Source organism: Arvicanthis niloticus, chromosome 1, assembly GCF_011762505.2.
Source record: "Arvicanthis niloticus isolate mArvNil1 chromosome 1, mArvNil1.pat.X, whole genome shotgun sequence".
NCBI classification, from domain to species: Eukaryota; Metazoa; Chordata; class Mammalia; order Rodentia; family Muridae; genus Arvicanthis; species Arvicanthis niloticus.
In genome coordinates this window covers 148,263,145-148,284,547 of record NC_047658.1, presented here as the reverse complement: position 1 = coordinate 148,284,547, position 21,403 = coordinate 148,263,145, and the positions used below count along the sequence as shown (strand labels likewise).

Below are 21,403 nucleotides of genomic sequence, written 5' to 3'. Positions count from 1 at the left end.
ATGGCTGCAACGTTGATCTAGCCGCTTTCTACTAAAGTCGGCTCCCAACACAGTAACACTCACTTACTGATTTTAATCAGGGTTGATTGCTGAGCTTGGGTGAATGGTTTTCTCCCTTTCTTTCCTTTTTCTTCCTTCCTTCCTTCCTTCCTTTTTCCTTCCTTCCTTCCTTTTTTTAAAATTGGAGTATGGACAACTTATCAGTGGCTATACTAAAATTACTTCCTTCCTTTATTTATTTATTTATTTATTTATTTATTTATGTGTGTGTATGTGTGTGTATATGTGTGCATATGTGTGTGTATGTGAGTATGTGTGTGTGTATGTATGTATGTGTTTCTGTGTGTGCAGTCCCATGTGTCTGTAGAGGTGTGCCTACACCAACCTTCTGTTCCTTAAGCACCATTGATTTTTTTTTTTTGGAAACAGTATAGCTGTAATCCCCTTGCTCTCCAGGTGCTGTGGTCTTGTGCTATGATGCCTGGCTGAAGCAGCACCAGTACTGCTCTAGCTAATCCTGCCTTCACTGCTTCCTTTCCCTAGGTGATGCCATAGACATTTAAGCAGAGACTTGAAAGATGGAAAAGGAAAATGGGGGGCCAATCAGAAAAGCAATCTGTGTGGGAGCCCTGAAGTAGGGCAGAGCTTATTGAGACACTGAGCTGTGTGGGCAGAGCTTCTTGAATGAGAGGACTAGAGCCAGACATGGTTGCCCGTGTCTCCAATCCCACCATTTAGGGGCCTGAGGCAAAAGGACAGTGAGTTTGAGGCCAGCATGAGTTAACCAGAGAATTCAAGGCCTGTTTTCACAGAGTGAGACCCTGGGTCCAAAATAGATACCAAATCAAGCTCCCAAACACACACACACACACACACACACACACACACACACACAGAGAGAGAGAGAGAGAGAGAGAGAGAGAGAGAGAGAGAGAGAGATTGAGAGCAAGCAAATGTGAGTGAGAGATCAATCTCAACTTAGATGAAGTCATTAGAAGAAATGACAGAAAAATTCCTAGACAAATCTGGTTTAAGGAAATTAAAAAACCATCGGGCGGTGGTGTCGCATGCCTTTAATCCCCAGCACTTGGGAGATAGAGGCAGGCGGATTTCTGAGTTCAAGGCCAGCCTGGTCTACAGAGTGAGTTCCAGGACAGCCAGGGCTACACAGAGAAACCCTGTCTCGAAAACCAAAAACAACAACAACAACAAAAAAAACCACAAAACAACAACAACAACAAATTAAAAAACCAATCTTACATTGCCTCTCATGTAGCCGCCTCAGTGCTAGTACTTGCCTTTGAGAGCAGGAGCCTTCTGACTGTTTCTACCATGAAAGATTAAGGTTCAGATAGGGACAGAGTCATGCAAATTTCCAAGATCTACACTGTTGCTGTCGACACCATCTCTGGGAAGAGGGAAGGGAGCAGGTGGAATGGAACAGAAGTGACCCTCTGCTAGGCTGTGTGACTGAGCAAGGAGGCATGAGACACACTGTACAGTGAGTGCAGCTGTTCCTGGGTATCCATGACTGATCAGGGACTGGCACCTCATGGATACCCAGATCCCTGATGTTCAAGTCCCTCGTATAGAATGAAATAATTTGTGGTCACTTGTTTTATGTTAACTTGACAAGTTAGAGTCATTAAGGAGGACTTCAAGGCCTGAAAGGCATTTTCTTATTTAGTGATTGATGTGGAAGGACCTAGGCTGTTATGGATGGTGCCACCCCTAGGCTGGTAGTCCTGGATTCTATAAGAAAGCAGGCTGAGCAAGGCATGGAGATCAACCCAGTAAGCAGCACCCCTCCATGGCCTCTGCATCAGCTCCTAGCTCCAGGTTTCTTCTCTGTTTGAGGTCCTGTCCAGATATCCTTCAATGATGAACAGTGATGTGGAACTGTAAGCCAAAACATCATCCCCAAGATGGTCATGGTGTTTCGTCACAGCAATAGTAACCCGAAATGAGACATCGTTTTTGCTTAAAACCTACTTGTTCTGTATGCATTCCAGAGACCCTCCCAACTTCTCTCCTGAAAGTTTTAGATATGATGTTGACTTAAGACACAGGACCAGCTCTCCTTGGCTGACATTCTCTGCCTTACCTCAGTCTCGCGTTTCAGAGAGTAATTTATTTCATTATTGTGCATGTGTGCAGGCCTATTCGTGAGTGTACACATGAATGTGAGTACACGCCTGGCAGCCAGAGCATAATCTTGTGATTCATTCTCCAGATTCTTTGTAGCTTTGAAGGGAAAGGCTTCCCCTTCAGGAGAGTTAGAGCTCTGGTTGTGGTTGGGGGTGGGACGGGAATGAGGATTGGTCCCCCCAATGCAAGTGTAACAACAGCTCTGCTCCAGCAGGATATTTCCCCAATGAAAGTGTTACTGCTCTGCTCGGAGATATCCTGGCAATCCTGAGCCAACGAATACCACAATGTCCGAGCACACAACAAACCTCACACAGGAAATTTATTGGAAGGGAAAACTGCAGCAAGGTGGCGGCCTCCACTACGGTGAAAAGCAGGGGGAACACAGCAGAAGACAGGTTTTATATAGGGTTTCTTGGTGGGGCGGGGCAGGAGAGGCAGACCGAGCCTGGGATTGGTGGGATTTTCGTGGCCTGTTCTTGGGGCAAGCTTAGGGATTGGTGGGATTTTGTGCTCAGGGATTGGTGAGATGCTGTTTCTTGGCCCTGGTTTTGAGCTCGGGGTCAAGTTAGGGTTAAGGTTCTTTCCCCTTGGCCCTGGTCTGGGAGTTAAGTCAGGGTCACAATGTTCTTTCCCTTCACTTTTTACTCTATCCCACCTACATGTTTTACTTTTGAAAAAGATTTTGTGTCTCTGTCCATCTGTGCGCACATGCCATGGAGGCTGGCTCTGGAGGCTCTAGGAGGGCAATCAATCCTTTGGAGTTGGATTTACTGGCCCTCGTGAACCTCTCAGTGCAGGAAACCAAACTCTAGTCCTCAGAAAAAGCAGCAAGTGTTCTTAGAACCACTGAACTATCTCTAGCTACCCCTTATTGTTAAAGAATATTTTATTTATTTATTTATTTATTCATTTATTTGTTTTTTTGTGACAGGGTTTCTCTGTGTAGTCCTGGCTGTCCTGGAACTCACTCTGTAGACCAGGCTGGCCTCGAACTCAGAAATCCGCCTGCCTCTGCCTCCCAAGTGCTGGGATTAAAGTTTAACATTCTTTTTGTTTATTTTATTTTATTTTATTATTATTTTTTTTTTTCAAGACAGGGTTTCTCTGTGTAGCCCTGGCTGTCCTGGAACTCACTCTGTAGACCAGGCTGGCCTCAAACTCAGAAATCTGCCTGCCTCTGCCTCCCAAGTGCTGGGATTAAAGTTTAACATTCTTTTTGTTTATTTATTTATTTATTTAAAAGATTTATTTATTTATTTTATGTATGTGAGTACACTATCCTGTCTCTGTCTTCAGGCACACCAGAAGAGGGCATCAGATTTCATTACAGATGGTTGTGAGCCACCATGTGGTTGCTGGGAATTGAACTCAGGACCTTTGGAAGAGCGGTCAGTGCTCTTAACCACTGAGCCATCTCTCCAGCCCTATTTATTTTATTTTATTTTTTGTTTGTTTGTTTTTGTTTTTTTTGTTTTTGTTTTTCAAGACAGGGTTTCTCTGTGTAGCCCTGGCTGTCCTGGAACTCACTCTGTAGACCAGGCTGGCCTCAAACTCAGAAATCTGCCTGCCTCTGCCTCCCAAGTGCTGGGATTAAAGGCGTGGGCCACCACTGCCTGGCTACAAAGTCTTTTAATCACATTTTCTCATTGGCCTGAAATCACCCAAGGAGGCTTGGCTGGTTGGCCCAGAATTTGCCTCTCTATTCCAGCCAGTGCTTTTGGTGCTCTTGTACTTTTTTTTTTTTTTTTCTTCAAATCTGTGTTCTGGGGCTGGAGAGATGGCTCAGTGGTTAAGAGTACTGATTGCTCTTCCAGAGACTCTGAGTTGAATTCCCAGCAACTACATGGTGGCTTACAACCAACCATCTGTGATATCTGTGATGGAATTCATTGCTCTTTTCTTGTGTGTCTGAAGACAGCAAGTGTACTTACGTATACATACATACATATACATATACATATACATATACATATACATATACATATACATATACATATACATATACATATACATATACATATACATATATATATATATAAAATCTTTTTTAGAAATCTGTATATATTGGGTGTGTGTGTGTCTCAATGAGTTTACTTAAGGTTGCTTACAGGAATGTATGCAATTTACCACTGACTATATATATCATTGAAGACAATGCCTTTTCTTCCCTTTTACTAAGCCTATGGATCCTGGGGATAGGGTGAAGGGGGCTTAAGTGGGTGAGGGATGATGAGTCCTTTTCCCTAGCAACCGTTAACTGCTGCCAAACTCGGGGATGGGCGGGGCCTCACGAGCCTTTCCTCTTCAAGTGACTCCTAAAGTCACTTTCAAAATCTACAGTTCTGTAACTCAGAGATTTACCTAGCGGGGAGGGGAGAGTAGACTGGAATTTCTGGCTTGATCCGCGGATTACACGGGTTAATCAAAACGAGAAACTACATTTCCCGGCAGGCCTTGGGATCGTGTCTCTTCCACCCTTTCTTTGGTTTTCTGCTACCAATGACAGGTAGATATTTGAATAGACCAATAGTAGCATGGAATTGTTCTTACTTAGGCGGGGCTATAGTGCAATCCAATCGTACAGGACTTAGAAAAACATCCTAGCCAATCTAAGGGCTAAGGGGCGGAGCCTGAGGCGGGGCCGCAGACCAAGCTGCCGCGGAAGATGGCGGCTGAGGCGCTGAGTGGAGGGGAGGCGCCGGTCTGCGACTCCGGCCGGAGGTGAGCCAAGTTTTCCGTCCTGCTGCCTAGGAGACGGGACTGTGGGCTAGCGATGTCGCCGCCCTGCCCTTGAGTCACCGTGGTCCACAGGGCCGGGCTTTGTTTCTCGCTCCCGTGGTGTCTACGCCGACGCGCCTGCGGGGGCTGGGGCGCGTCGCTGCGGTCTGTGCTTCCCGCGGCCGTGCGTGGAGCTCTCCCGGCGCTCTGGCTGCAGACCCCGGGGCCGCGGCCGCAGTGTCTGCCCTGGCGCCGAGCGTTTTGAATGGAAACTGAAGCCCAGAGCGGTTTAGAGAATCCCCACATCGTCCCGGGAGCTTTAAAAGTCCTTCGTGACAGCCTCTGCGCTTCAGTCAGAGTTGCCAATTGCGTGATGGTTAAAAGGGATTGTTGTCCCCAAGCTGGCTGACCTCTCTCGGGTTCAGCCTTTCGTCTGTAAATGAGCATAGCGATACTTATTTCAGAACGTGGACGGAATGACACAACCTGCTTAAAGCACATAGCACCCACCCTGGCAAATATTATTCAAAATACGATAGATTTTATGTTTCCTTGAAGTTGTGACCTCATTTCTTCTTTCTTGAATGGGTACTGTCCCTGTCATAAGGCCGAGGCCGTCTTAACTGATTACAAACATTGAGGACTGGTACACTCCAATAGAATGAGATTATTTACATTGTCTGAGAGTATAGTCAATGCTATGCTTTGATATGGAGTTAGTACAGAACAGAAGATCCAAGACTTTTGGGAAACCGAGTTTGTGAGCCCAATTCTTCCTGGGCCCCGATGGGCTTGTTTGGGTATGTTACTGTTTTGTATGGAGGAGTTTTCCACTCTTTGACCTACCCATAAATGGTTGACCTTTTTTCTCCTGGGAACTGTGCCCACGGGTTGGTAAATGTCATTAGATTATCCCTCATCCAACTTGAAAATCCTGAATTGTAATGAAAATGAGGACAAATGAAATACTGTTCTACAGCAAGAGGACTTTGCATTCTTCCTTGAGGCAACTGCCAACTGAATGTAAAGTTTGAAACTGTTAAATGAATGATCAACACAGTTTTATCTGAATCTGAAGCTTTCCATTGCTGTTATTGAGACAGGTTCTTGCTAAATAGCTAGGCTGGATTGGAACTCACAATCCTGTTTCAGCTTCTGGTATACTTGTCAATTGCATATACAGGAGTTTAGTTTGGGGTTCTTGTGAGGCTTATTTATTTATTTACTTTTTTTTTTTTTAAACAGAGCCTCTCATATAATCCAGGGGACCCCAATATTGGGCTTCTGAACCTCCTTCCTCTATCTCCCAAGAGTGAGAATTATAGGCATATGCCACCAAGCCCTGTTTTATGTGGTGCTGGACTTCATGCATGCTAGACAAGCCTTCTACTGAGCTTCTTCTACTGAGCTGCATCCCCAGCCCCATTTAATTAATGGGACTGACAATTTTAAAATCTATTATTTATCAAACTTGTGCGTGCTTGTGCATACTTAAGTACCACAGTACATGCCCAGGAGGGCAGAAGGTAACTCAGTTTTCTTCTTCCACCAAGTGGCTTTGAGGATCACTCTTGTGTTGTGAGTCTTAGCAGTGGGTGCCTTTATTCACTGAGTCATCTCACTGGCGAGGTGTGTAGCCTAGCATGTACAGATGTGCTGCATGACTCTGTTTTTGGCATCTCAAGCTTGTTCTGAGGAGACATTCACTCTATGGGAAAAGCTTCTGTGAGATCAGTGTCTTGCATCAGTGGTCATAGAAACAGCTATAGATTCAGTACTGGGCAGTACTGTATATAATTAATATCTTTGGGGACTGACAGGGCTTGGTCTAGGAAGAAACCCTAGGGAAAGGAGAGTGACAGGGAGGGATGATGTGTTGAGGATTGCTTGGCAGGATTCCTCACACTGAGCCTTGGTAGTCCTGTCTCGAGTCGGGCACCTGCCCTGCATTGGATTCTCCTCACTGTCGTGATCTGGGGAAGTTGAGCTCCGTGCTCACTGAGCAAACGCATTAAGAACAGATACGGATCTAAAGTCTCCTTTAATCTGTGTTCCTTTTTCAAATAGTGATGATTTAATGGTCTGTTTAGTAAATACTATAATACAAACATTTGAATTTTTAAAGTGCTGTTATTTTAAAAACTTTAAAAATATCTATGTATAAAATTATATCTATGTTCTGGGATTTGGAGATTTATAAAAGAGACAAGTTGATGTAGAAGGTTGAATGTTCTTTTATTAACTGAAGCCCCAAAATGGGATTTTGCTGATTCCATTTAATTTAGAAGAGACTGGAATTAAAACCTCATTTTTGGAGTGTAGTTTGTTGTTTGGTTGGTAGGGGCCATTAAAAGAAAATTGTTATATATATATATTTTTTATGGAACCTGATAGATATTTCATTAATATTTGTGAAGTAGTTGATAGTGTTTATGAATGTTTCAGGCCTCACTCTGTGAGTATGTTTCTGGGCTCTCTATTTTCCTTGTCCTTTTTATTTCCTCTTTTTAACCTATTAGGTAGATAATAGGTTAATACCAAATACCCTGTTTGGTAGTTTTCACATAAGAAAACTGATAGCTACAAGCCATGACAGAGCACAGCATAAAGCGCTCCTCCCGAGACCTCTGCTGTCACCATAACTGGAGCCTACCTGTGTGTTCTCCCTGTGCCCCGGCTCCTCCCATGGGTGTTGCTCTCTTCCTTTGTCTTTTGTGGTGCCTGGGAGGCATCTGTCACTGAACTGTAGCACCAACCTTTGTTTTGTTTTGTTTTTGCTTTAAAGTCAAAATCACTAGATGTGGTTTTGAACAGCAAACAGCACTAGTGATACAGGGACAGGAGGATCAGGGAGGAGTTCAAGGTTAGCCACATCTTGTAGAGTACTTGAAGCCAGCCTGGGCTACATGAGACCCTGTCTCAAAAACCATAACCAAAACCAAAATCCATCATCTTGGACAATGAATATATGTTATATAATTTTTTTCTGTATAATGATTATATGCTAACAATAATAAAAGTTTAAAGAATTGAAGATCAGATCTGAGCACATGTCTGTAAATCTCAGCACTCTGGTTATTGAGGCTCTAGGCTGGTGACTTTAAGACCAACTTGGGCTACAGTAGTGAGACCTGTCTCAAAAAAACAAGACATCAAAAAACAAAACAGAAAGGCTGGGTGGTGGTGGTGCACTCTGCTCTTGGGAGGCAGAGGTAGATGAATCTCTGAGTTCGAGGCCAGCCTGGTCTCCAGAGTGAGTTCCAGGACAGCCAGGGCTACACAGAGAAACCCTGTCGTGAGACAAAACAAAACAAAAACAAGCAAAAATTCCCCAAAGTAGTGAATTTTCAATAAGATCCTCTAAAGCAAAAGCAGTGGCTTATTCTTGAAGAGTATTCATCATTTTGGACTTGGAACACAGATGTAGTGTAGAGTTGCTTCCAGTACTAATTGCCTGGGATTCTTGCCATTTCAAGTCTAGAAAATCATCTTCCGAGACTTTGACTTTACTTATTTGAGGAGTGAGAGAGACCTTGTTAGTGAGATACTCTATAGAACATCCCCAAATAGGGAATTTTGATCTTACTTTTAAAACTTATTTTTATGTATATGTGTATGCCTGTGTGTACCACATGTGTGCAGCTGCCCCTATAGACCAGGAGACAGTGTCGGGTCCACTGGAGCTGGAGTTACAGGTGGTTTTAAGCTGCTTGATGTGTGTGCTGAGAACTTCTCCTGGTCCTCTGGAAGCTCAGCAAGCACTCTTAATCACTGAGCTGTCCTGCCCGCCCCTCACCCCTCCTCTCCTCTCCTCTCCTCTCCTCTCCTCTCCTCTCCTCTCCTCTCCTCTCCTCTCCTCTCCTCTCCTCTCCTCTCCTCTCCTCTCCTCTCCTCTCCTCTCCTCTCCTCTCCTCTCCTCTCCTCTCCTCTCCTCTCCTCTCTCTCTCTCTTTCTTTCTTTCTTTCTTTCTTTCTTTTTAAAAGTTTTTGAGATAGCCCTGGCTGTCTAGCCCTGGCTATCCTGAAATTCACTCTGTAGACCAGGCTGGTCTTGAACTTGCAGAGATCCAGCAGCCTCTGCCTCCCAAGTGCTGGGATTAAAGGCACATGCCTCACCGCCTGGCCCTCCTTCATGTTTAAAAGAACAACATCCCTTACTCCCATTATCGTGTGTTGTGTCATGGCATATTTTGGAGGTCAGCAGATAGCTTTCAAGAGTTATTTGGTTCTCTTTTCACCATAGGTTCGAGGGGTCGCAGGTCTCAGGCTTGGCAGGAAGTGTTTTATCCACTGAGCCATTTCACAAGCCCAGTGGTGTTACTTTCCTACTGCAATTAGCTTCCTTCTCATTGTACATTGTTTGGAGGAAGGAAATTATGGGAGGAGTCAATCACAATGCCAATTCTTTTGACGCTCAAAAGGATAAGCATTACCAATAAGCCAATAAAGTAGCGTCATGGACACTGAGAAGTGTAACTCAGTGTCTTGATTGAGAGCATTACATTGTCATTCTGGAGAGCACAGTCTTCCAATAGGTTCCAGTGTATGGGTAAGGAGGTCAGCTTAGCCAAGGCTCCCTTCACCTCTGGTTAGTCACTTCATGTCAAGTTGTTCTTGTGGCTTCAGTTAGTTTAAGTTGAGATCAAATATAGGGGCTGAATACATTCTGGAGATGGTTGGCATGTGGGAGATCAGGTCACATTACAGAACCTTGGCAGGACAGTGCCTTTTAAGGGCAGACTTTAAGGTCTAAATGCTGTACAGGATTATGTGAGGAAGTGGGTACTGTGCTGTAAAACCATGTGGTGCTGTGTACTGCTGGGGACTGTTTGTTGTAGCTATAAAGCCTGAAAGCTGGGCACAGACCTGTTTTGCCTTCTCTATGCACAGCTTTTATGATCTAACTAAAACTTGCTATGGAGAATGCAGGAAAAGGGAGAATATATTAGTTTTATTTGGCATGTTATTCCTTTTCTAATAGGCCCCCCAATAAAGGGACATACTTGACACCACATTTCAGAGTTTCTTAGGGTTGAAAAATACAGCAAGAGAGTGAATACTTCTTATGGGTGGTAAGTCAGGTTTAGACAACTTTAAATATAGCTCATATTTTGAGAAAAGTTGCCAAGGTTGTGGTTCTTGGAGAACAAATCAAGTTAAGCAATTCACCAGGGAGGAAACATTTAGTTTTGTGGGTTTCTAGTTTGGATAGAGTCAGCCAAAAGATCCATCTGCAGGATGCTGGGCTTGCTCCCCGGAGCTGTGCAGGTTCAGGGCTTTAGTGCACTCAGAAGCACTTGCATTTCATTTTTCTTTAATTGATTTTTCAAAGGTAGATCCTGTTTCTAGCCCATTCTGCAAGCATATCACTTTACATGCAGAGTACCATCTAGTGGTAAGAGAAATCACTGTAGACTGCAGCCAGGTTGTAAAATGACTCTGGCCTCTGCCATCCTTGGAGATAGCTGCTTATCTGCTTACCTACACACCTAATTACTCATTTTCCCATTTCCTGCTTCTGACATACCTGTCCTTTTATTTATTTATTTTTGGTACGGGAATTAGACCTAGACCAAGGGCTCTGAGTGTACCAGGCAAGTACTCTACCCTGTGCCAATTCCTAGCCCTAAATTGTGAGTGAGAGAGTGTGTGTGTGAGTATGTGTTTGTATGTGTGTGTGGGTGCCCATGTGTGTGTGCACATCTGTAGAGGGGGCAGAGGTCAACCTTGGGTGGTTGTTCCTTAGGAGCTAGCCACTCTGGTTTTTGAGATAGGATCTCTCACTAAGACCTGGGAGTTGCCCACTTAACTAGGCTGACTGGCCCTGAGCATCTAGAATCTTTGTCTCCCATCCCAGCTCTGGGATTGTAACCCATGGCCACACCACCATGCTTTACACGTAGCTGGGTATTGAATTCATGCTTGTGAGGCAAGCAACTTCCCACCCCTTTCCTTGCCCAACCTTTTACAGCTTTTATTTATTTTATTTTATTTTTTGTTAGTTTTGTTTTGTTGTTGTTTTGTTTTGTTGAGACAGAGTAGCCCTGACTGTCTCAGACCTCTTTCTAACATAGGGCCATTTCATTTTTGTGATGGGTGCACTGTACACACATGTATGCGTGCACCATAAAACTGAAAGAGTGTGCATGCAGGTTCGTAGACTGCTTCCCTAGCATGTGTGGGCCCCTGGTTTGAGTGCCAGGTCTTGACAGAATGAAGATGTTGGTGGTTTGAGTGAGACTAGCCCCCAAAGGCTCATATATTTGAATATCTCATCCCTAGCTGGTAGAATGTTTAGGGAAGGATTAGGAGTGTGGTCTTGTTCAAGTAGGTACAGCCTTATTGGAGGAGGTCTTGCCACTGGGAGTGGGCTTTGGGGTTTCAAAAGCCACCCATGCAAGGCCCAGTGTCTCTTTTTCTGCCTGCTACCTGTGGATAAGGATGTAAAACTCTCATCTATGTAAAACTAGCTAGTCTATGCTTGTCTGCTTCTTGTCATGAAGATAATGAACTAATTCTCTAAAACTGTAAACAAACTCCCAATTAAATGCTTTCTTTTGCTGAGAGTTGCCTTGGTCATAGTATCTTTCACAGTAATAGAACACTGACTAAGACAAAACCATTCCTCTCCCTTTAGCTGCCAGACTACTGAAACAAAAATGGACAACAGGAAATTAGATTTTTTTTAGGAAAATTGGAAAGAAGGCAAGTGCTGGGGCCATGGTGCAGGCCAGAGGGGGAACTTGTTTTCTGGAAAGAGAGTTCACAAAGTTCTGTCAACTTGTCAGACCACTTGATCTTGGACTGCTTAACTGTGCATATCACTTGCCCACTTGCCTTCTATTTAAACCTTAACCTTGATGGCTGGTGGTAACACACACCTTTAATCCCAGCATTTGGGAGGCAGAGGCAGGCAGATCTCTGTGAGTTTGAGGCCAGCCTGGTCTACAGAGCAAGTTCCAGAACAGGTGTGTGTGTGTGCGTGTGCGTGTGCGTGTGCGTGTGCGTGTGCGTGTGCGTGTGCGTGTGTGTGTGTGTGTGTGTATGTATGAGAGAGAGAGAGACAGAGACACAGAGAGACAGACAGAGAGAGACAGACAGAGACAGACAGAGACAGAGAAAGAGAGAGAATCTCTTTTCCTCTTTCTCTTGGCCATGGTGAATAGATTTCCCTTTGATTTTCACTACTTGTTGTTTGTTTAGTTGGCCTATTGAAGACAGGGCTGCCAAGGCCCAGGCTGTGATCCTAACAACTAAGGTAACACCAGTACTTCAAAGCAACAAGCAACTATCTAATAGAGCCTCATGAGTAAGGTCTTTGCACTCCTGTGGAGGCATGTGATTTCATTATGGAGAGTCTATATGGTGTGTGTGTGTGTGTGTGCATGTGTGTGCATGCACATGATGCATGTGTGGGCACATGTGCTGCAGAGCCTATGTAGAGGTCAAGAGGAGAATGTTTTGGAGTCAGCTCTCTCCTTTCACTCTTTGTAGGGATTGTAATTTGAATTGCCTGGCGTACATAGCAATTACCATTACCTGCTGAGCCATATCACTGGCTGAAAAATTTTAATGTAGGTAAATATTCAACATTTTCTTTGTGGGTTATGCTTTTATATCTTATGACTTAAGCTAGATTGGTTAGTGAGCCCCAGGGATCCTCCTGTCTTTGCCTCTTCAGTACTGGGATTATAAGTGTGTGTAACTACATTGATCACTTTTATAGTTTCCAAGGATTGAATTCAGGTTGTCTGGTTTGACAGCAGGAGCCTTTACCCAGTAAGTTCTCATCTGCATATAAAATTAAACAAGGACCACTTTTGATTTCCTTGACCCCTCCACAAATCACTGCTGGGCCTTGGTCACTGGGTCTTTGTGCTTTTTAGGGATATAGCTTAGTTGCAGAGTGTTCTCTTAGCACGCGTGAAGCCTTGGACTCTATTTGTAGCAAGGTTAAACACAGAACAAAAGAAACACTATCGAACACCTCCCCTACAGATAACGTCTCCCCAAACAAAACACCTTGTTTGAAGTTTTTCTTAATGTTTCTTGTTCCATGTTTAGATCCATATTGTTTTGAATTAAAAATAGTATTCTTTGACCACTGCATACATTTGTATAGTGTATTTGATCATCTCTATCCCTAGTCCCTTTTTTTTGTTGTTGTTGTTGTTTGTTTGTTTTTCGAGACAGGGTTTCTCTGTTAGCCTTGGCTGTCCTGGAACTCACTCTGTAGACCAGGCTGTCCTCGAACTCAGAAATCTGCCTGCCTCTGCCTCCCAAGTGCTGGGATTAAAGGTGTGCGCCACCACCGCCCGGCCCTAGTCCCCTCTTTTATCCCATTCACCCCAAACCCTTCTTTGTCCCACAAACCTTCCTCACTTTTCTTCACCTTCCTCTGTAACTCACTGAGTTTAATTAGGGTAGTTAGCATGAGCATGATGAGGGTTAATTTATTGGAACATAGGCAATTTATGGCTATAACACTGAACAACTGGTGTCCACTGCAAAAGGATCCACTTCCCAAGGCCGAGAGTAACATAATCTATGGAATAAACAGAAGGCAATTTCACAACTTGTTCATTAGCAAAACAGCAACAGTGGGTTCCTGCTAGGGCCTGTGACCTCCAATATGGAGTAGAGTTCAAATCCAGTCAGAAGGCAGTTGTCTGCCCCCATAAAGTCATGGGATTATTTTCCCTGTGGAATATCTTGCCTGGCATCTGAGTATTATAGCAGGCAGGGTCCATTGTTAAAATGTTGGTTCCTATCAGTCTGCATTGCACCTTCCAGGCAGTTTGAAATCTAGCTGTAGGGAGGAATTGTCTAGCTCAATTCCAGCCTGATCCTTCAACCAAACTGTGTGGTGTCTACCAATATGATCTATTAACAATAGCTTTGTTTTGGAGCCCTGACCAGTGGGAAGTATCCCATATTTGGCACTGGAATTTTCATTTCACAACCTGAGCTGGACTAGAAAAATGGCTCAACAGTTAAGAATGCTTACTGCTTTTGCAGAGGACTCTGGCTTGGTTCCTAGTACCCATGTCAGGTGGCACACAGCCACCTATAACTTAAGTTCTAGGGATCTGATTACTTCTGGCTCCTGTGGGCACCTGCTCACATAGTCACACACACACATAAAAAATCTAAAACAAAATATGGAAGCTGGAATTTATTTTTTGTGAATTCTGTAGAGACCATCCTTCCTCTATATTATGAAGGTTTCCATCCTGTGTGCTTCCATTAGCGATGTTTCATTTTCTATAGCCTGCAGTGTAGTGGTGAAGGAGCCTGCTGCTGAGTCTCACTCAGAGACTAGCAAGTACGATTAGCTAGTCTAGTTTTTTACTTCTGTTTTGTTCCTCCGTGCAGAAGAGTCCTCAGAGCTTAGTAAGTACTGCCTTTCAGGCCCCATAATATGTCCTTGTGCCTCCTACATGCCTGGAATTTGTGTAGGTTGCACAGGGGCCAGAAAGGAGAGTCCTTTGTTACAGCAGGAGAAAGCTTTGTCCTGTCTCTCGCACTTAGCAATGCCTCATCAGAAGCTTTCGGCGTTTATGTAAGAAGTTTAATTTTTCTTGAACTTGAGCAAACTTAGTTTTATAATCTTGAAGAATAGGATGTTATTTCTTTTAGTCCTAGAAATGTCTTTTGTTATACACAGTCAAAGATATTGCTAGCTTTGTGTTGTGGAAGTGTATGTTCTTTAGGAAGGGCTTTGTAATATGGGGGAACTTCAAAAGAAAACCTCTCTTAACTATTTTCCCTCTCTTATCATCTTACTTTAAATTATTTCTGTCTCACAAGTCCTCATACCAGGTGCTCTACTCTGAAAAAGTGAAGACGTTAAAAAATAATTTGCTTAAGGAGAAAGTGTGGCATCGTAAGAGTGAATGAACTTGGGCAGAGTAGGTTGGGGCACAGAGGGGAAGTCGATGAGGTGGTTTGTGCTGAACCGTGCACATTAGGGCGTCCAGTGCATCTGTTTTCCTTATGGCAGCCTTGAACCTGCTCAAGCTGTTTAGGAGAAAGCATATTTTTGGATGATGGCTGGTAGGAAGGCGGGCTTTGTGTTTCTTGTTCCTTTTCAAGTTTGATCCAGTTTAGGACTGGAAGGGATAGCAGTGGCAAAAATCTCAGTCTTAACCAGTCATGCTCTGGATGTTAAAATAATGCAAGTCTGTAGGCTTTTACATGTATACAAGTTAATACTTCAGGACTAGGACATAATGTGCTTTATATATATTAATGTATCTAACATTATTTTAACAAAAGATTAATAAAAGATTACACAATCACTTATTTTCAAGGAAGTACCAATTAACTTTCATGAATTTTTCATTATACTGTTATTAAAAATTATCAGCTTCTGAGGATGTGGCTCTGGGAGAGCAGTTGCCTAGCATGGATTTGGTCCTGGGTTTAACCCCCAGTACCACAAATACAAATTATTAACTGGGTATGGTAGTTTATATCTATAATCCCAATATTTGGGAGGTTGAGGCAGTAGGGCTAGAGAATGAATTGCAGGCTGGCTTTGGCTGTAGTGTGAGTGATCTTGTCTCTCAAAAAACAACAAACCAACCCAACCCAACCCAACCAATCAAGGTTGGGATATTGCTATGAAGAGTGCCTAACATGCAGGAAGCCCAGCACTGTGAGGGAAGGTCATGTTGGGTTAGCAGATGTGCTGCTGATTAGATCTGTTTAATATTTAGAGGCATTACTTTTCCTGGAACAGTACTTGATAGCCTGGGTGCCCTGGATATTTTATTGTGAAAGTGTTTGTATGAGTCAGGTGAATTTAACTTTGCTTTACTGAGACATGATAAATAGTCCTTTGTGATGTGTTCTGTGTATTCATCTGCTATATAACTGATGACTGTGTATATATGATAAGGATTAGAACCAACGTTAGGGATCATCGATGGTGAGTGCAAGCGATGTGTATGATACAGGAGGTGGAGTAGTACTTTCTTATTTTTATTCAATTTAATTTAGTAATAAGGATCATTTTTTAGAAGTTTTGTAAAAAAAAGTTCTCAGATCCCCTGGAGTGATAGATACTGGCAGTTACTGGTGAGCTCTCTGACATGGGTGCTGGTGACCAAACTCAGGTTTCTGGGAGAGCAGCAAGTGTTCTTAAGTGCTGAGCCATCTCTTTAACCACTTAACTACTGTTTGGGTCAGGGTCTCATTATATAGGCTGCTCTTCGACTCCCAATCTTCCCACCTCTGCCTCATGAAGAATGCTGAAATTACAGTCATGTGCTGCCATGCACAACGGTAGAGTTATTTTTAGAAATTTTATACTTAAAACCATTTTGACACATATTTATTTTGCATGTTGTTGTGAGAGTATGCACCACAGCGTGATGTGGGGAGCAGAGGACAGCTGGTGGGAGTCAGGTATCAAACTCAGGTCATCGGGCTTGGCTGTCTTCCTGGCTCAGCGATTGAGTTCTTAAATATGAAGATCAGAGCCTTGTGGAGAAGAACCTTTCTGACCAAGAGTTAGACTTCCATAATGACTTATGCGTCAGAGGCACGCAGAGTGAAAGATTTAAAAGTAAAAACGGGTTTAGATCTAGTAGCACAGTGTCATAGAGCACTTGACTAGCATGTACAAAGAACCACTCACTAAACGAGGACGCAGCTAAAACCTGTCTGTCCGTGGGCCTCGGCAAAGCTGAATTAATGTCTATCTTTATGTAGCTGTAAGCCTCTTCCATTCTGTGAATGCCTTTTGGCTATGAAGAGCAGACTCCAAGGTCAGCTACTTTTACTGGAGGAAGCTGCCTGTTAGGAACCCTCTGCTGTGTGTATACTCGGGAACTGCTGAACCCTGGGCTAGGAAGTGAGAAACACGAAAATGACTCCTCAAAGAAACTTCTGTTTGATTTTTTTTTTTTTTCCAGTGATGCCATCTGCAATTTTGTCATTTGCAATGACACTCCCCTTCGAGGTCGGCCTGTTATCTTCAATCCTGACTTTTTTGTGGAGAAACTCCGACATGAGAAACCAGAGGTGTTCACTGAATTGGTGGTCAGCAATATCACAAGACTTATTGATTTGCCTGGAACTGAGTTGGCTCAGCTGATGGGTGAAGTGGACCTTAAGTTGCCTGGTGGGGCTGGCCCAGCGGCAGGATTCTTCAGGTCTCTAATGTCTCTCAAGAGGAAGGGTAGGTCTTCCGCCAATGAAGGGCAGTGGGTCTTAGCTGCTGATTGACCTTTACTCTCGATTTGAAAAAAATTATGTGTTTTTAAATGTGATATGTTTGTGCCTGTTTGTATGTGTACCAGTTATATGTAAGTGCCCATGGAAACCAGAGAGGGCATCAGATCCCTGGGAACTGGAGTCCAGGCAGGTGTGAGGTGCCATGCCAGGTCCCCTGCTAGAGTAACAAGTGCTTTTAGCTGTTGACTCTTCCTCCCAGTGTGGGCGGGGCTTTATCCTCCACACCCTCACTGAGAACTTGTAATTATCCTAAAGCACTTTTGGTGTTTTGACTTCATTTTTGTTAGTAGAACTTTAATGGTGATGAAAATCATCTGAAGTTTGAGTGGAGCGTGGACACATTGTGAAACCCTGTTCAAGAGACAGGGAAGAAGAAAAGGAGGAGGAGAGGAGAAAAGGGAAGGGGAGGTGAAGAAAAGGGAACATAGAAAGAGAAGATAGAAAATACATTCAGTCCTGAGAGATGGCTGTGATTAGTTTAGGCTTATCAAGGACATCTCAGTTTTCATGCCCTAAGAGTATTACACTAAAATAACGTTTTTCAGGTATCTTTTCTTCCTTCCTTCCTTCAGTCCCTTCCGTCTTTTCTTTCTTTATGGTATCTCACTCTGTTGCCCAGGCTCAAGTGACTGTCTTACCCTCAGTCTTTAGAATAGCTGGGACTACAGAATGAACTGCTTCATTCAGTTAAAATGACACTAGACAGAGTAAAGTTACCTAGCAGGAGAAGACAGTCAAGGATGCTGAATAGTTGTTGTTCTACTGAGGATGAGCTCAGGACTACATCCATACTAGTAATCTTTCTACCACTGAATCACATGCATACTTAACCCCTACCACACCCCCCACAAAAAAGGACAAAAAGACAAGAGCTGGTTGTGGTACTATACACCTTTAGTCCCAACACTCAGAAGGCAGAGGCAGAAGGAGCTTGGTGAGTTTGAGGCTAGCCTGGTCTACATAGGAAGCCCTACTACAGGCAGGATTACATAAAAAGACATCGTCTCAAAAATCAAAATAAATAAATAAATACTACAGTAGTTTGTAAACATTTTCATTCTATGGACTGCTTAGATAAAGTTAGTTCTTATATCACCTCAAAAACAAGCTTTTCTAGAAGTTGTAGCACCATTTTGTGTGTGTGTGTGTGTGTGTGTGTGTGTGTGTGTGTGAGAGAGAGAGAGAGAGAGAGAGAGAGAGAGGTGGTGTGTATATATATATATATGTATATACACATACATGTTATATATAGTGTATTCTTTGAGAATTTCATTTGTGTATACAATGTTTTTTGATCCTGTTGCCTCTTTCCCTCTGACGCCTTTTGTGTATTCCCATCTGAGCTTCATGTCCTTCCTTCCTTCCTTCCTTCCTTCCTTCCTTCCTTCCTTCCTTCCTTCCTTCCCAAGCTTGTTTATTTTTAGATAGGATCTCATTATATTGTTCTTGCTGGTCAGGAGCATGCTGTATAGACTAGGGTGGCTTTGAACTCCCCAGAGAGCTCCCTGTCTCTGTTGAGATTCAAGGTGTGTGCCATCTTGCCCAGCTTTTTTTTTTTTAAACCCAGAGTCTAATTTGTGATGTCTGCATGCATGGGGCTGTGGGAGCATGAGTTCACATGTGGCTACCCCTCCAGAGAAGAACTGCCTCACTTCCCCAGCAGCCATCAGCTGCCGCAGTCCACAGCTAGTTGTGGCGCCTTTGGACCCCCCCTATCCTGCTGAGATGCTGACTGACTGGCTTGGCCTTGTGCAGGCAGCCACAGCTGCTGTGAGGCTGTAAGTGTGGCTGCATGTCATCTCCAGAGGAAAGCACTTCCCAGCATTCCACCACAATCACTGGCTCCTATGTTTTTTGTCCAAGTTCCTTGAATCTTCTGGGGAGAATGTTGATACTGATGTACTGTTTAGGGCGGAGTACTCACAATCCGCTATTCCGAGCACTGTAACCATTACGAGTTTCTACATTAACTGATGCTCACTTTAAAAAGGCAGCTTTCTGGCTGAGGTTGAAAGCAGCTCCCATCTGTAGCATAAATATTTAGAAGACAGTTTGACAGCTTGATAATTTAACAAAACAATAGTAGGTTGCTCCTGAAGGTCTGTGGGCCTCCCTAGCCATGGGCTTTTGATCAGGCTGACAGTGTTAGGTATAGATTCCCTCCTGTGGAACAGGCTGCAGAGCCAACCAGGAAGTGTGGAGTACTGCTTTTGACTTTTGATAAGATATTAAAGGGCCCTGTTTTATTTTATTAAATATAAGGAAATCATTAGGCAGGATGAAATATTTAAACATTAAAAGATCATATCCTCATAATATGCACCCACCACATATATGTACCTGCACATATATACATGTAAATAAATAAAAATTTAAAAATATATATAAAAAGATTATATCCTATACCAACCCTAGTGATAATTGTCATGAGTTGACAATCATGTTCAGGTTCTTGTTTTTAAATTAAATATCAATGTGCTTAAATAAGAAAAGTTTATGCCTCTAGGAATTCATGATCTGATGTTCAATATGGAGAGAATTGACTGGACAGTTGCCCTGACTGCATTTTGTGGGTATAGTCGTAGTCTTTAGTTTTAAATTCTTTTTAGATTTTTGTTTGCCTATCTTGTGAAATGATAGGAAGCTTGAATGATTTTAGAATGGTGGTGTTTTTGCTGGTGAGATGGCTCTCAAATATAGGCATCTGATGCTAGCCGGATGACCCAGCACCCACATGGTGAAAGGAAAGAACCCCTTCCATATGTTGTCATCTAACCACCATACGTGTGTCTTGCCCCTGAATAAATAAATACACATAAAAATCATTGTATTGATAGCCTTATACTGTTGATGTATCATTGTGTTGATAGCCTTATACTGTTGATGTAATACAGCCTTGTCCTATGACATTTTTTTTTCCAGAAAAAGGAGTGGTATTTGGATCTCCATTGACGGAGGAAGGCATTGCCCAGATATATCAACTGATTGAATATCTGCACAAAAGTAAGACTACTCAAAGCTTCAATGTTCTGTGTTGAATGAATTACCAGTTTTCCTTTGACAGTTGACTAATGGATTAGTATGTGCCAACTATCCATCAACAACAACAAAAAGAACTACTGATAATTTCAGGTGGTAGATTTTTTTAAAAATATTATTTCCCTTTGAATTTCATGTCTGTTATTGATTTGCCTTGTTTTCAAAGATGTAGATAGATTAGATAACATCTATGAAATCATAATTCCCTTTTAACTCAGACAGTTCTGCAACAACTCCTTGTTCCTAAAGAATTATGACATGGATTCAAGAAAGCATGATACTTTCATCTTTAGGACTCTGTGGCTAACATATCAGTCTCATTTTAGTTCTTAGTAAGCCTTTGGGTTGTTGTTCTAAGAGCCCAACTTGATATACTACAGCAGAGGCTGCAGACTCACATCTTAAAAGGGTTTGCAGCAGGAGCTGGAGAGATGGCTCTGTTCTTCCAGAGGACTTGGGATCAATTTCTAGCACCCACATGGTTACTCACAACTGTCTGTAATTCCAGTTCCAGGGGACCCAACACCCTCACACAGACATACATGCAGGCAAAACAATGTACATAAAATAAAAATAAATTATTTTAAGAAAATGGCTTTTGAGGCATCTGGATTTGTGGGGTTTTTTGGTTAGTTGTTGTTGGCCCAAGATGTATTAAAACCATAACAAGCCATCAGGGATTTAAGATGAGGAGAATCCAGGCTTTCAGGTTGTTTGAGTGATGAGAATACCTGGCATCCTTCAGCCCAGCTGCTATGTGGATAGGATCTGCTGGAGCCCAGGGGTATGTTTTCCAGTTTGTTGTGGGTCCCATTCATTCCTTTGCTATCACTTGCCTGGTACCTTGGTCATGGAACTCAGACCCTGGAATTGGGGGGACACCCAAAGATGAAAACATGGAGAAGCTTCTTTCAGATCAAACCAAAACTGTGTGTCTTTCTACCTTTCTTTTTAAGAACTAGCTAGATGGGAACAGCCTATTTGGAATGACTCTAAGCTTTTGGGAGTCTCTTAGCTGCAGGGTGATAGATTAGAATCCTACAGCAATGCAGAGATGAAGACAAACAGTTTACAGGCACCACAGATTTCCATAGGTGAACTCTGCTCCTTGAGAGTTTGTGAGGAACAAGGATAAGGGGTCTTGAGATCTGGGTTTTCTTTCTCTTTACTTTTTTTTTTTTTGGTTTTTCGAGACAGGGTTTCTCTGTGTAGTACTGGCTGTCCTGGAACTCACTCTGTAGACCAGGCTGGCC

General features: G+C 43.0%; 1 protein-coding gene across 2 annotated transcripts in view; it reads left to right on the top strand.

Annotated features, from left to right (window-relative positions):
• The first annotated feature begins 4,785 nt into the window (after positions 1-4,785).
• The window catches only part of Arhgap19 (Rho GTPase activating protein 19), a 38,260-nt gene continuing 21,642 nt past the window's right edge, over positions 4,786-21,403 (top strand). Inside the window, exons 1-3 of one of the 2 annotated variants that reach the window (XM_034504206.2) lie at positions 4,786-4,872; positions 16,790-17,055; positions 20,034-20,114. In XM_034504206.2, the coding sequence (XP_034360097.1) occupies positions 4,817-4,872; positions 16,790-17,055; positions 20,034-20,114 (403 nt within the window). In that variant the 5' untranslated portion in view covers positions 4,786-4,816. Of the gene's footprint in view, positions 4,873-14,359; positions 14,431-16,789; positions 17,056-20,033; positions 20,115-21,403 lie in introns of those variants that run through there. The other variant, XM_076921156.1, reaches the window with a different exon arrangement.